The following is a 14,784-nucleotide window of genomic DNA, read 5'->3' as shown; positions in this document are numbered from 1 at the left end:
TTGCTATAGTCGTCCACCTGTTATATGATCTGTGGTGCAAAACTTTTCCTATGAAATTCATATTCTTGTAGACTAAAATGCGGTGAAATAGATTTTTATTTTGCAATTCTAAATCGTATCAAATTATTTTATAGAAAAATTAATGAAATAGAATTCAAGACGGATAAGGTAGAGAGTAAACAAGAGACGCCGTCACTATCATTACCAACGCAACGACCGCAACGTAAAAAAAGTGGCAAAACCGATGATCCCCAACGCAAGTGGACATATGTTCAAAGGATCCTATTACAATTCATTGACAATCTGAAGTTATGTTGTATTCAGCATCACATTATAGATAAAGATAAATAGCAAGATCAACAACATCATATGTAGGTAAGACGATACTTTATGTATAATTTAAACAAAGATAAATAATTTTTTACAATTTCAAAATAGTTCAGACACTTCAGACTTATTACAAATTTCTAGGCTCTCTCTAGGCCCTCGCCACATATGCGCATACGCGTGCGTACAACGGCGTACAAACGCGTACAAATCGCTAAAAAGTTTGATAGTGCCAACAACAGAAAGTTACTATTATTTCTCGCATACCTCAAACGAACACACACTCCCAGAACAAACGTATCATAACGCTATATTATTGAAGGTTATGATACGTTTATTCCGGGAGTAAGTGTAATCATGGTATTTTACGTATCTTGGGCGAATCGAGGCCTCGATCGTTCTTCCCGTTCTGACCCTGATATATCACAACGATAGTGCCCACTGCCCAGATTGCTAACTATTAGAACCATGGAGACTATATACCGTCGATAACATTATTTGCGGCTCCACTGGAAGATGGCACCCGTTTCAATAGTTACACGATGAGTATTTTGGGCACTTTCTAACGCCGACGGCTTATATGTACATTGTGCTTCAACTCCTGTATATAGTCTCCATGATTAGAACAGAGCGAAACATGGCAAAATACCGCGCGGTTTTCTGACCCTCGGATCTTATCTGGAGAGAGCCTAAAAGAGAGATAGTAGATTATAGCTTAGTAAGTAATAGCTGTTACTAGATTTCTCATCAAATATGAATTTGTCATAAATTATCTCTCAACCTAACCTAAAATATATTTAAAATAGCACTAATCGTGTCAGAAGTTTTGGAAACTTAAGATTCATAAAATGTGCAAAGCAGAATATTATTATTTCAATACTAACCAGAATATTGATTGCCACTTATAAAGTGATATTTAATTTTTACTGGTTTCATTAAACTTACCCATTAAACCTACCTGTATGAACTAACGATCGGAAGTTGCAAGGTGAGGCGAGCGCCAAATCGAGCAATAGATCATACCTAAAGAGAAAACACGAGGAAAAGAAATTATTGAAAATCATCGCGTACTCTTTTGCCTTATTTTTCCATTGATTGAATGATATATTGACTACAAAACTTTACAAAGTTACAAGAAGACGGAATAATTTCATCAAACTTAGCGAGATACAAATTGATTGAACATTATCTAATATGTTATTATCTTATAGCATATTAAATCAGCTGAGCTTATTTTCTAAGCCAGCCATGTTGAGAAATATTTTAGAGACGATTACCGATTGTTGTAGACTTCTGTCGACATTTGGAATACCTTTGGATAGCAATAACATAATGAGTACTTTGACTATAGGATGCCTGTCGACACTGCAAGCCGTAGAGCATAAATACACGTGGAAAATAGAAAATTTTCACTATTGGCCAGAAACTTCAAAAAATGATTTAACAACACCTGAATTTTCGATTAAAATATTAGATCGCAATTTAAAATGTAATATAAAAATATGCCATAAACAGACGCTAAATCAGTTTAATGAGTTATTACTCCAGAAAGAATTAAACCTCAGTATTTGTTTCAAGCATAATCTCAATACTCAAAATATTCAAATACACGTACAAATTTCAGTGCTCAACAATCAATCAGAAGTTTATAAAATGTTTAAAAAATGGTGTTATCTTGATAATCGTAGTACAATAATAGATTGGTTTGAATTTTTAAAACATAATGAAATCATGGCAAGTGGAAACAATCTATTAAACAACAATGCGTTAACAATATGTTTCGAATTCATAATACCCACAGGAATAAACAATACTTTACAAAACAAAACTGTAGCTTCTAATGAGGTTGGATGCAGAATTATATTAGATCTAGAAGATTTGTTTAAGAGTAAAAAATACAGTGATTTTATAATCACAGCTTCTTGTGGTCAAAGATTTGAAGTTCATAAAGTTATATTAGCAGCACGCTGTAACATTTTTGCAGCAATGTTTGATAGTGATATGTTAGAGAGAAGGGAAAACAAGGTTGATATCTCTGATATTGATGGTAAAACAATGTACCAACTTCTCAGTTTTATTTATACCGGACAAGTAAATTTACATCAAGATAATGCTCTTCAAGTGATGCAAGCATCTGAAAAATATAATATTATAGATTTAAAACAAAAATGTGAAATCATTCTCTGGGAAAGTGTTTCCATTGAAAATGTAGCAGAAATTTTTACCATTGCTAATATCTGTAATGCAAAACAATTAAAAAATAAATGTCTAAATTTCATGGCAGAAAACCAAAAAGACGTAATAAAGACTTCTGGATTTAAAACTATGGCAAAAAGAGATGATGTAGATTTGTCAGAAATGTTATCATACTTTGTAAAATGAAACGTGCAATTGAAGAAAACTTCTTTTATAGTTTAACATTTTTTTTAATAAAGAATATTTGTACAATATGCATGTGTGTGTGTGTATGTAGTTATTTTATTCCACACAATGTTTTGATACATGCTTGACAAGTAATATCTAGTTAAAGCTATTTATATAAGTTGAATTATGAATAAAATCGTTGGAATTTCTATTTTAAGTTCTTGAATCATTTATTCCTATTTAACAAATTCCTTTCTTTAACTTTGATTAAATATATATAAAAATTTATTTTAGAATTTGAATATTAAACAAGTAGGTAATATACGAGCACCTACTGCGTGCTTCCACTCTCGCAACACTGCTATTGGTTCTAGCTCTGTCTCTCCTTTTCTTTCATTGGACTATTGTTATATATATATATATATATAAAGTTTACGTATATAACTTAAGTTTATTCCCGCCGTGCGGCACTGATCATACAAATTTTTTTTTTATTTTCGTTGTTTAGGTAGAATTTTTAAGCTTCTTATCTATCCAGTGTGATTGTGAATGTAAAGTTCGTTCCTAAAAATGGTTCTAAAATATTACAAACTAAATATCTGCGAACTCAGTACAAAGATAAAGCTAACTAGATCAACTATGGTTGCGCGACGTTCTAAAAATGAATGATTTAATATTATTCCTTTAAAACGATTAATCTGAAAATTAATTTAATTTTTAAACATTAAATATAATTCAGTAACTACTTCAATATTTTATTTCATATCCTTTTCATTTGTACAATTGGCATGTCGTAAAAGTGAGTCTGAACCAATTCATTCAGATAAACAAAACAAAGAAATAATTAAGATAATATAAATACAAGCATATAACACTGTCAAAACACATTTGGCAAATAACAAGCTAATAAAATGTATTTTTCGCATATCTATTGACGAAAGAATCATCGTAGTCGCAGACATTCGTAGTGATCCGAAAGTATAAGAAGCTTATATATACCGGCAGTGAGTCCCTAACAATGGCACGCAATACGCTCGCACAATATTCGAATAAACGTCAGAGAGCTCCAAAGCATTGGACAACAGCAGCGCAACGACGGAGCAAACTCGGACAGGTTCCTCACTCCACTGATTGTACCTCGTTCGACCTATAAATTGATGCCGACAATATGCGAGCACGCCAGTAAGCACCAGTGCAGTTGTGATACTGAACACGTACAGCGTACATCAGTCACGGCGATGTCTGTTGCACCGGCTGTGTTCACAGGTATTGTCAAAATTATTTCGCGACAAGTCGATAACTCTTTCTTTTCCATTGGTAATTCGTCTTAATTGTTTGATCAATTGTTACGAAACAGCGTTGGCTTTGGCCCTATTCTGCACCTCCTTCGATGCGGTTCGAGCTGCTTGCATCCTTGAACGTAGCGTGACGACGTCCCCCAGCGAACATGACGCCTATAGTTGCGTACGTAGCCAGGACTTCCAGACAGATCTCGACAGGTTGCCTGTTAACGTCACCAAACTTGTGAACGTTTCGTTCCGAGATAGCAAAGTACCGAAGATTGAAAAGGATTCTTTTCAAAAGCTTGGAACCAAAGCTCTCGGTATCAGCATTGTACACTGTGGACTCGAAACTGTGCACGAGGAAGCTTTCAAAGGGCTTACGGAAGTGAAGGCGCTCATACTACGTCGGAATCAGCTGACTGAGGTAAAAAAGTCCTGGTTCACGGATCTTGCAAAATTAGGTAAATATTATCTTCGAAAACTCTGTTTCATGTGCAAAAAATGACGTTGACTGTAATTTATTGATTTGTCCAGAGAGCCTTGACTTCAGTGGTAACAAAATTCGCGAATTTGACACTACCATCTTCGATCAAATCCCACTTATTGTGGAGTTCGAGATTTCCGAAAACCTACTCACCAAATTCGACGTGGAGGCTATGAAAGCCAAATGGCCGAAGCTTAAAAAAGTTGGTCTTCAATGGAACCCCTACGACTGGAGTGACGGAGTCAAAGTCATCGATTATGCTAATGCTTATCCGAGCATTGTCAAAAATTCCTATTCGTCGATAGATGGAATTCGTGAGACCATTAAATTGGTCAAAGAGTGCCAAGGTAGTATTGTGAAGAAGGACGACCCAACTGAACTGGATGATTGCGTGCAGACTAAATTAACTAAATCCATCGAATATCCGAAAATGCTAGAAGGCGAGAAGCCTACTGATCCAGTTTCTACGTAACGTCCAATTACTCCACATTTAACGGTTATTGTACACTAGATATTTCGACAAGTGCTTTGACACCTATAATATAATTTAGGTAATGAAGATGTGTATTGGATTTGAATAAAGACGAATAAAGTTGCTTCAATTTTATTTTTAAGTAATTGAATCAGAATTGTTACTTTATCTCAACCGAATTTCATTTCTTTGATCATTAATTTTACTTTATTGAAAATTATTCTTGGATTAAACTTTCCCTGCCCATTCTGAGTTCAACGTGATTGAAGTTTCATTCATTGTAACTATCAAATTACGCACATCGTTAACATCCTATCATAAAAAGCAAGGATACAAACTTTAACAAAGTATGATTCGTTCCATTGCCATTTAATCCCCGTATTTTGCACTCATTCAAGCACATATCACCTCATGGCACCGATCTAGCAAGTAACGTAGCCAATCAAAAGATGTTGCATACGAAGAAAAGCTCGCGCAAAACCATCGCAACCGCCGACCTGATTGAGGCGTATTACGAATGAATTCCTTTGATAAAATTCGATCTACGCGTTATCTTGCACCTTCGATCCAATGACATAAAACTCGGTAGTGAAGCACAGCGAATATTCGTCTCCCCCTCAATCTACGCTCCTATTATCGTGGATTGGCGTGCATATATCTACACGTACAATGTCGCTACATACACTTCGAATTGTGTCCTATTGTCGCCGTATAAAACGTCAAGCTAATCGGGCCGAGGGCTCAGTTTGACGACAAAATGCAACGGCTCGCCGTCGTCGTTGTCATTGTGGCAGCATTAGCCAACTACGCGAATGGTTTTTGCTACCGTAAAAATCCACCCAAAAGTCAAGAAAGCACCGAAGCGCTGCAGCAACCTGGTAATTACTCGATATGGGTGTGCGTGCAAAGTAAAGATTTCGCTGGAGATTTGGAGAAAGCGCCAAAACGGAATATCACGCAAGTATGGATGTCGATGTCACAAGTTCCCAAATTGAGCAACGATCAGTTTGCCAAGTTTGCCGATAAGCTAATCAAAATTGAGATCTGGGGTAGTAAGCTCGCTGAAATCGAAGACAATGCTTTCAGAGGTGAGTCTTATTTGAGTAAAATGGAGAACTCAGGAGTCGAATCAAAAGAACATTGAACGATTTAGCAAAACAGTAGCTACACATGACAATGAAAACTGCGCACTGATTAACGTTGAAACACCCAATAAAAGATCGATTGTATTTCAGGGCTGAAAGAATTAAAGGGTCTGATCCTTCCGCAAAACGAGCTTACTAGCATCAAGTCGGTCTGGTTCAAAGATAGCTCGAAGCTTTTGGAGCTCAACCTGGCATTTAACCGTATCCAAAGCGTCGAAATCGCCTTCTTAAAACTAGTTCCAGCGCTGATCAATTTAGATCTCCGCGGCAACGAGTTGGTCTCCGTGCCCGCTGACTTCGTCAAACAACTTCCCGCGTCGCTACGCCGCCTCAACCTGTACAACAATCCCATGAACTACAAGCAAACGATGGAGGCTGTCGAGTGGAGCAAGAGTAAAGACGACAAAGCGAACGAGCCCAAGCTGCGCGAGCTGAAACACGTGTTCAATGTGACAAGGGCTTGCATCGACGACAAGGCCGTCGAGAAAACAAACGAAGCGGTCGACAAGTGCGTCGAGGACAGGCTGAACAATGAAATATTAGCCGCCGCGGCTGGAATCGCTACTGTTGGGAGTGTTGCCACGAGCGCTGCTACGACCGTTACTGCAGCTCCTTCCTCTACTGTTGTCGCTGCCACTTCTACCCTTCCGGCGGCCGCTTCCACGCCTGCAAGCGCTTGAACATGCGAAGCATTGTAGTTTGCTTTACGCAATCAGAAGCGCAAGGAGACTCAAGAGCTTTCGTTCATGTCGGGGCTTACGAATTGTTGCCAAGAGGACACTGCATTTCTCATGTAATTTTGTTGAATAAAACATGTTATCGCATCAGTTTCAAGTTATTCTAACGTTTTTCGGAATTCACTGCGTAATTATGGATAAACTTTCTCTTTATCAATTTCGATGTGGCGAATAATTGATAAATGCTTTCTGATGGTATGCTTTAAAACATACTTCACTTTTAAATTGAAATCGACGTTAGACGCGAATCTTTTAACCGTAATTCTACTGCAGTAGTTAATGATGCGCCCGAACTAATTGGCGATTACGCCGATGCAAGTAAAAGTCGTTTACTTTTGAAAAAGCTTAGAATCAAATAAATTGATCTGCATAATCAGGAATAATTACATGTAGAAGACATTTATTTTTTTTTATTATTGGTAAGTTTTAATGAAGCAGTCTATAAAACGAGTTCATGTCGCATAAACGAACTAGTCGCTTCTGGACGGTCGTTTGTACGATTATAACAAGTTCCTAGATTTAGTCAGTGAAAAATGAAAATTATACTACTCTTTCTAATTTTGATGGTGTGCATAACGTTAATTTCAGCTCGACGTCATCGCCCGAAACCCGAGACCCCGGTACAATCTGTATAAATTCGTACTTACTTATTTTTGTATACTTTTTGAATAATCGACTTGACAATTTAACACTCTCACAGCAACGACCTAGACCTCCTATACCTCATCGACCTCCTCGACCCGTAAGTCAACTATGCAAAAAAATATTTTTTCCATACTAGAGTAAACTACACTTAATTTAGAAATGTAATAGGTGATATTTATTTTTGACAGAGAGTAAAACGTGAAACCAAGGTAAACCTATTTTTATATTCACGAAATTTGCAGATTATGATTAATTTTCTAAAAATATTGTATAATTGTTTTGTTTGACGGAATACTAATTTTTTCATTTTTTTAATAAATGCTAATAAATAACGCAATCAAATAAATCATCTTGCACGATATTGACCGTAATTGTAAAACGATACGTAAGCATTTAACCAAAGTTTATGCATTTTTAAGGATTCTCACTCAGCAATGGGCACGTGCACTGTAAAACTCTTAACGAAAGCAAATATGAAGAAAAAACCAAAATCTCCAGACAAAGAAATGCCTGGTGCAGTAATGATGACCCCATGTAAGTGTATCTTAGAATAAATCGAACAAAAATAAGCTTTTCTTATATTTCACTATTTATTTATATTCTATATTTATATATTTTACTTACAGCACCTAAAAAACGGATGCCTTTATTTATGAATTCCAAATTTTTGCAATTTATGTTAGCAGATTAGTTTGCATTTAGAGTAGAACGAAAAAAATCGTCATGAATATGAGTGAATATTCTGACATATGTACTGAAACTGCGTTCATATGTATAAAAATATATATTTTATATATCGGCTATTTGTTATTTAATAAATTAAACAATTCGTTCATTTGAATAACTGTTTTTAATCTGTAAATGCAAAGTAATATAATATTTACACGAATAGTTATATATTATTGCTTATTTAAATTTAGAATAAACATAAGTGATATAAAAACAGTTTATATATATTTTTACATAAGAATTTGAATCTCTTAAAAATATGGATATAAATTAACATAACTGCATGTAAACTAGGCTGAATAACATACGTTTCATTGGATTACTATAGCTCATGACTTCATGACTTGACTTCGTTAGGTTAGAAGTGAATAACAACTTTAGATTTTACGGGTTTCCGTGGTGTAGTGGTTATCACATCCGCCTAACACGCGGAAGGTCCCCGGTTCGATCCCGGGCGGAAACATTTTTTGTTTTATAATCCACATAAATATTTTTTACATTTTTAGATAATTACCATTTTTTATACAAGGTGAAAATGTATCTTCCATATTTTATCTGTAAATGATAGGTACTTTTTGATATAACAATTTTAACTGTTTATGATAAAAATGTTAATTTATTCTTTTAATTAATTATAACATGAAATTAAAAAAATTGTTTACTCAGAACGTATTATTTTTTTCACATAAAAAGATATGATTCCTTGTTAGTCGTCTTGTAACGAGACTACCACAGGCGCTTCGTCGTCTTCTTCTTCTTGCAAATTTTTGAAATCCCACAAAAACTTAGCAGTCAATCTCTCTTTCATTCTATTTGCATACGATTTCAGACGATCGTCAATATCCGAGTTCAATTCGATATTAGCAAACAATATGCGCAAATTATGATAAACAAAATTATTACTGGCTACAATATCACAAAGTACATCTTCTGGTACGAATGCTAGCTGAACTTCTAATACTTTCAAGAACTCAAAAAATACATTTCTTCTCTTTGATATTAATGAATCTGCTTTACATATCAATGACACAAGTCCTTTCCAATGTTCAAATGCTTCTAAACTTTGACCAGCTAAGAAACATACAAATGCTAGCTGCATTTCACCAATTATTTCTATAGGGCTGAAAAATGAAAAGTAATAATAGACTGTATTTATTAATAACATTTTAAAATAAAGTCCTTACTCTTTTAATTGACAGAATAATATATCAACTGCATAACTAGTATCCAATGAATGTCTTGTAATATCTGCTGGTGTAGCATCATCAGGATAAAATTTATTAGGTAATGGAGTCAACCTTAATTCAGTGCCTGCTTTTGGTTTTAAATCTGGCAATAAATTTTTTTCTTTTTCTTCAAGTGTAAGACCAGCTCCCCTTTTTCGTTTTCTGCTTGTTTCGCCACCTTTTGGTCTTGATGCATTGTCACAATTGACTAACTCTAATGCAGATTGCACAAACCTGTAAACAATGTTTATTGCTTGATGAAATAATTTAAATTTTGTACTAATAAATATGGAGTAACATGTTTTTTTCCTACCGACCCACATTCAGGTTTGCATCTCTCTACTATAGATACATCAATTTTATTTGTAAGATCTTTCCAACTATTCCAAATATCGTAAGGATATGGTCCTAAGAATCTATCCAGCTCCTTTAGATTACACTTCAGAGTTTCAATAGTTCCTGGAGGAGCAGCTTCAAATTGATATGAATGATTTTTAATGGATTATGTAGTAGAAACTATCAATGATATACCACAAATTGTTTGCAGTCTTTAATAAAAAAAACATACATTCACGACTAAGATCTTCGAGTTTTAGATCCCATCGCTTAACAACAAACTCTGATCTTTTAAAAAAATGAAAAAATCCAATTCTTGGAGCTGATTCCCCATATTCATCTATAGCGCTAAAAATGTGATAATTAAAACTTAATGTTTAGAATTTGAAACCTTTTCGTCTGCTAAAACGTTAACCTGTAATGAATAAAATGAAATCCTGGAGGAATCATTTTTATTCCCTTGAAATTTTCACCACTGTTCCATGATTTAATGTCCATACCAATTTCAGTTCCTGTTGGTATATCAAGAAGAACTAAAGTGCCTCCTTCAACTAACAAACGTTTTGCAAGTTCTGGATCGATTTCTATGTCTTCACTTTCCATTTTTATTAAATTAAATATCAAAACTTCAGCAAAGAAGCCAAATTGCAATTTTTAAGTTTTGTTTAAGTGTTAATTTATTTATAATTGATAATTTATTATAAAATCCATATCAAACGTTTACGTTGATCACTACATAAGTTGTAAACAAAACTTAAGAGATAAGTATCACATAGGTTAGGATCATTTTACTTTATTTATGACTGACGCTTTACGCGGAAATTTCAAATCTACACTAAATTTGCCATCAAATAAATTCATAGTTTGCAAAATATTTATTGCAGTATCAATGAAATTTTGTAAAATTGCTTTCATGTCTGCTGGCAAAGGAAATTCAGAATAAGGAACCCACACGCGAGAATTATCAGCTTGCACTTTTAAATACACAGGTTGTGAGAAAAATAAATTTTCTGGGAAATGAAATGTTCCTGGAACAATAAATCATGTGTTATGGAAATGCCGAATTAATGTAGCAAAGTTTATAACCATTTGATGCAACTCCTAAAGTAATAATTTCGTCACCAATCAATGAAACATCTTTTTGATACCAAAGTTTCAAAAGATCACAAATTGCTTTACATTTTTGAAAATCTTCTGTGCGACCTACTTGATATAAACATACTGCCTGAAAAAACAAATTGAAAATAAATTAAGAAGTTTATATTTCATTTTGAATACACCACCTTTCTATTTGAAAGTATTTCATGAGGTTTCTTATCAAAAGTCAAATAAGAAAACCATCTATTTTCTTCATATTTTATTCCAAGAGAAAGACTTGAACTATTGTATGAATTCAATGCTCTTTTATTTGGTACATAAACACTGCATCTTTGTAAAGTGTGACTCATATCAACATAGTAGTTAACACCTATTCAAGATAAAATTCAATGAATAACTGTAATATTATCGGTTAATAGCTTTATATCAAACCTAAGAATCCCCAAATTGGAGGACATCCAAATTCTTTGATACTAACATTAATGGATTTTGTAAACTCATATATCATTTCTAAACCCCAGTGTGCACTAACAACAACAATGTTATTTTTATTTAACTTTGTTGCTTCTTTCATCATGACATTTGCACAAAAACATGCTGGTCCAGTCGAACAAAAAATTACTTTCATATCTGCAGGTGCATGAACATTAATTTGTTCTGCTACATTCTTTGTACATTTGTAATTTTCTTTTAACCAATCATTTATTGAGTCTTGATCTTCTCTAAAGTTTGGAAAAATCGAAAAATCTAGCAATTATTCAATATTCATTCAAATATAATAAATTATATAAACCTGAGTGTTAAATCCAAGACAATAAGAACATTACAATTTTTCAGTCCATCAGATAGATTTTCAATATTTCTGATTGAACGTAATTCACCACCTATAGCTACTGCATCTTCTATAATATCATTAATTTTGAAATAATGTCCTGCTTTGTCATGTAATTGAATAGATACACCATCTTCATTTATTTCTTTTATAGTGGCCAATTGTGCAACTAAATCTGGACATACAGATCTACCAGCACCATAGATTGTAATTCTTAGAATATTGTTCTTACTTTCATTTAACTCATACTTTATGCCAAAAATAAATAACAATTTCTCATAGTATTCAATTTCATACAATTAAAATCATTGAAATAAACATAGATTACTAATGATGGGTTTAAATCCAGAACTTTTTCGTCCAATGTTGAGAGCACAGGATTTATACCATAATAATGTTGAATGAAATTTTTATATTCTTCAAGTCCACCAATATAAGTGCAACTTCCACCACATACTCCTATTTCTCTCCATATCAAAGGTGAAGAAGTATGTGACCATTTATGATTTTGGCATTTGTCTGCTAACCAAGTCTATTAAAATTTTGTCTTTTGTAAATATCCTTAAATATAAAATACAGTTTAATCTTAAAGTAATTACCTCCCAATCAGTTAACAGTATTCCAATTTTATGAACAGAAAAATTTGGCAAAAGTTCGGATAAATTATCAGTTATGTAACATGCATAATTAAAATCACGACTTTTTGTGCAACCAGCTACAACAGTAACTACTTTGTTCAAATACATGATAATCCTAAAAGAAGTGGATATATAAAGTTAACTGGTGTATCATGTTTAGTTGAAAAAATATTTGAAGTTGGTTAATTAAAAAAACTTATGCTCATTTATTTTTCAGCTTTGTTTACAAAGTTATTACACATTTTATTTTTATATATAACTATAGATCACAGTGATATTTACTTACGTACAGATTTAAGCACTAAAAATACATATTTTCTGTTGAGTTATATTCATTAAATAATTTACAATTTTTGACATAAAACTGCATGATGATAAAGATATAATTATGAAAGATTCATATATAATGTTAAATTATTTTCGATCCAAATTCAATTATTAAATAAAATTATTACAAACATGTCATGTACGTGATGGTGAATCCAAAACCAATACCAATCACCTTTAAATTAAACAGTATCTATTTAAATTAACAGATGGTCTAAAGAGTAATTTACAATCACTTGCTTATTTCAAAATATTAACAATAAAGTTAAATTTTTAAATTTAATCTTCACAATCTGAAATCTCTGGAAGTTCAACATTATTACAAGATATCTCTGGAGAAGATAAGCCAATTGAAACATCAAATGAGTCATGAGAAGAATCTGGTTAAAGAAAAAATTATTATTATTATTATTGTAAATATTCAAGTTACAATAGCCTTGTACAAAATAATTTGATTGTTACCTGAGATAAATCCTTCATCTTCCAGAGACACTGTTGTATTATTGTGCTTCAATACAGACTTGAGAAATTTGCGATCATCATTGAAAATTTGCTCTACTTCTTCATCTAAACAATCATAATCAGATGTAATTAGAAATGTTCAACAATTCAATAATTTTAAGTCAGAAGAGCTATGAAAAACATAAACTTACTCATGAATTGATATTCATCAATGTGACAAGCCAAATATTCAGGTTCAGGATATTTACTTAAGTTTTGCTTTGGTGTTGCTGGTTTCTTGAAAACAGTTAACTCACCTACAACAGTCTGTTGAATTGAAGACGATATTTTTGGTGATAGTATTTTTGAAGTGAACATTTTTGGTGATAATTTTTTTGGAGTAATATTTGTAAGTGATTTACTCTAAATGAATGAAAATAGACATTTTTATTCTTCTAATTAAAAAGTTAACATTCTTTTTATAATAATCATACCTTTGGAGTTTTCACCTTCAAGGGTGAAATAGTTTTTTTTTCAGGAATACATGATTTGAAGGCTATACAATCTTTAGGATGCAATTTTTTGCTGTTAGAGTTATTTGAAACAGCAGCAACATTTAGATCTGATTTGGAGCGTACCGACAATCCTTTCGGTTTCAACTGAATGTACAAAGCATTTTTAGTTGGCAAAAGGCCTGTGTTTTCGTTTGTCTTTAATTTTAATGAACCAAGCGGAAGTGATGTTTCTTTTCCTATATATAAGAAAAACTGAATTTATAATGCTATTACAATGTCACTTCATATTACATAATTTTATGAATTAAAAATACAACTAAAACAATGAATATGACTTGCATGGTGAAACACGATGTTATAGTGTAAATATTTTTTATATATTATAATGTAATAAATATTTAATTCCTCATCTACAGTAGGAAGCTTTTAAAAATGATGTAATCGTAACGGATTTTTTGAACGCAAAATCAAACGTAAACAACATTTTGGTATTCAATAGAACTCTTATTTTTTTTTGTAGATTGTTGTTATACTCCTGTTTACCTTTATGAATGGACACCGATGATCTATTTTCTGACTCACTGAATATGTTGAATATTCCTGACATTTTCAATAGTCTAAATAAATCGGAAATGAAAAATTTCTTCTTGACAGACACGTCAAAGATCTGGCACTAAGTAAAATAACTAATAATTAAAATTAACTAAATCAATGAATCAGAACAGAAAAACTTCAACGAAAACATTTAGATGCTTGAAATGACATTAATTTGTAGAAATATGCTAAAATTAAACGGGATTTTTTAATTTCGATCGAAAGACTAAAAAACCTATTCGTCACGATCGAGGAATAACCGACACTCAAAGCCATAACAATTGAAAGTGATTGGGCGGGATGAAGCTTTGCTCTTATTGGTTCTCGTGTGCTCACGTGACCTATTACTTCGCGATGCGCGAAGCTCAAAATCCGAGTTAATTTCGATAACTAAGCATCGATGACACCAAACGAAGTGAGGTCACAAAGGGCTCATTTTGGCAAATTGTGCCTTTGCAACCTGCATCTTACTAGAAAAATTGCATTTGATGTTATCAAAGCTCAATTATCGAAAATAATTTGGACTTGGAACTTGACGAATCGCGAATCAATGTCTGGACCAATGACAGCGTAAAATTATAGGAATAAGGT

The 14,784-nt window shown here is 33.0% G+C and overlaps 7 protein-coding genes and 1 non-coding gene across 11 annotated transcripts; 5 read left to right on the top strand and 3 right to left on the bottom strand.

The window, feature by feature from the left end:
• Nucleotides 1–490: 490 nt before the first annotated feature.
• Nucleotides 491–2,884, top strand: LOC131664873 (speckle-type POZ protein-like). Of its 2 annotated transcripts, none has more exons than XM_058936300.1 (2): nt 491–1,045; nt 1,679–2,884. In XM_058936300.1, exon 2 carries the CDS (start codon nt 1,981–1,983, stop codon nt 2,707–2,709), a length of 729 nt encoding a protein of 242 aa, XP_058792283.1. In that variant the 5' UTR covers nt 491–1,045; nt 1,679–1,980; the 3' UTR covers nt 2,710–2,884. The 2 variants fall into 2 exon arrangements, with proteins under 2 accessions (XP_058792283.1, XP_058792282.1); XM_058936299.1 differs by having other exon boundaries at nt 1,134–2,884.
• An 881-nt stretch (nt 2,885–3,765) lies between these two features.
• LOC131664874 (uncharacterized) lies at nt 3,766–5,080 on the top strand. Its single transcript, XM_058936302.1, has 3 exons — nt 3,766–3,957; nt 4,049–4,435; nt 4,509–5,080. The coding sequence occupies exons 1-3, from the start codon at nt 3,849–3,851 to the stop codon at nt 4,928–4,930; spliced, it is 918 nt and encodes a 305-aa protein (XP_058792285.1). The 5' UTR covers nt 3,766–3,848; the 3' UTR covers nt 4,931–5,080.
• A 577-nt stretch (nt 5,081–5,657) lies between these two features.
• On the top strand, nt 5,658–6,913 carry LOC131664906 (uncharacterized). Its single transcript, XM_058936358.1, has 2 exons — nt 5,658–6,018; nt 6,166–6,913. The coding sequence occupies exons 1-2, from the start codon at nt 5,688–5,690 to the stop codon at nt 6,753–6,755; spliced, it is 921 nt and encodes a 306-aa protein (XP_058792341.1). The 5' UTR covers nt 5,658–5,687; the 3' UTR covers nt 6,756–6,913.
• Nucleotides 6,914–7,315: 402 nt separating this feature from the next.
• Nucleotides 7,316–8,470, top strand: LOC131664847 (uncharacterized). Its single transcript, XM_058936266.1, has 5 exons — nt 7,316–7,432; nt 7,513–7,554; nt 7,646–7,666; nt 7,877–7,991; nt 8,084–8,470. The coding sequence occupies exons 1-5, from the start codon at nt 7,346–7,348 to the stop codon at nt 8,146–8,148; spliced, it is 330 nt and encodes a 109-aa protein (XP_058792249.1). The 5' UTR covers nt 7,316–7,345; the 3' UTR covers nt 8,149–8,470.
• A 106-nt stretch (nt 8,471–8,576) lies between these two features.
• Nucleotides 8,577–8,649, top strand: Trnav-aac (transfer RNA valine (anticodon AAC)). The gene has a single exon. It is a non-coding gene; the product is annotated as a tRNA-Val (tRNA).
• LOC131664845 (protein AAR2 homolog) lies at nt 8,629–10,483 on the bottom strand. Of its 2 annotated transcripts, XM_058936263.1 has the most exons (6): nt 10,164–10,483; nt 9,981–10,096; nt 9,730–9,883; nt 9,371–9,646; nt 8,849–9,307; nt 8,629–8,741 (listed from the first exon to the last, which is right to left on the bottom strand). In XM_058936263.1, the coding sequence occupies exons 1-5, from the start codon at nt 10,349–10,351 to the stop codon at nt 8,893–8,895; spliced, it is 1,149 nt and encodes a 382-aa protein (XP_058792246.1). In that variant the 5' UTR covers nt 10,352–10,483; the 3' UTR covers nt 8,629–8,741; nt 8,849–8,892. The 2 variants fall into 2 exon arrangements, with proteins under 2 accessions (XP_058792246.1, XP_058792245.1); XM_058936262.1 differs by lacking the exon at nt 8,629–8,741 and having other exon boundaries at nt 8,745–9,307.
• Nucleotides 10,443–12,424, bottom strand: LOC131664844 (putative malate dehydrogenase 1B). Its single transcript, XM_058936261.1, has 7 exons — nt 12,278–12,424; nt 11,998–12,210; nt 11,640–11,953; nt 11,279–11,568; nt 11,032–11,216; nt 10,835–10,973; nt 10,443–10,776 (listed from the first exon to the last, which is right to left on the bottom strand). The coding sequence occupies exons 1-7, from the start codon at nt 12,422–12,424 to the stop codon at nt 10,532–10,534; spliced, it is 1,533 nt and encodes a 510-aa protein (XP_058792244.1). The 3' UTR covers nt 10,443–10,531.
• A 98-nt stretch (nt 12,425–12,522) lies between these two features.
• Nucleotides 12,523–14,487, bottom strand: LOC131664846 (uncharacterized). Of its 2 annotated transcripts, none has more exons than XM_058936265.1 (5): nt 14,143–14,487; nt 13,579–13,835; nt 13,297–13,411; nt 13,106–13,210; nt 12,523–13,023 (listed from the first exon to the last, which is right to left on the bottom strand). In XM_058936265.1, the coding sequence occupies exons 1-5, from the start codon at nt 14,204–14,206 to the stop codon at nt 12,923–12,925; spliced, it is 642 nt and encodes a 213-aa protein (XP_058792248.1). In that variant the 5' UTR covers nt 14,207–14,487; the 3' UTR covers nt 12,523–12,922. The 2 variants fall into 2 exon arrangements, with proteins under 2 accessions (XP_058792248.1, XP_058792247.1); XM_058936264.1 differs by having other exon boundaries at nt 13,297–13,507; nt 14,143–14,485.
• Nucleotides 14,488–14,784: the final 297 nt, after the last annotated feature.

This window comes from Phymastichus coffea, unplaced genomic scaffold (genome assembly GCF_024137745.1).
Source record: "Phymastichus coffea isolate CEN01 unplaced genomic scaffold, Cenicafe_Pcof_1.1 PCOF00046, whole genome shotgun sequence".
NCBI lineage: Eukaryota > Metazoa > Arthropoda > Insecta > Hymenoptera > Eulophidae > Phymastichus > Phymastichus coffea.
The sequence above is the reverse complement of the archived record's forward strand: the minus strand, read 5'-3'. Positions and strand labels throughout refer to the sequence as shown.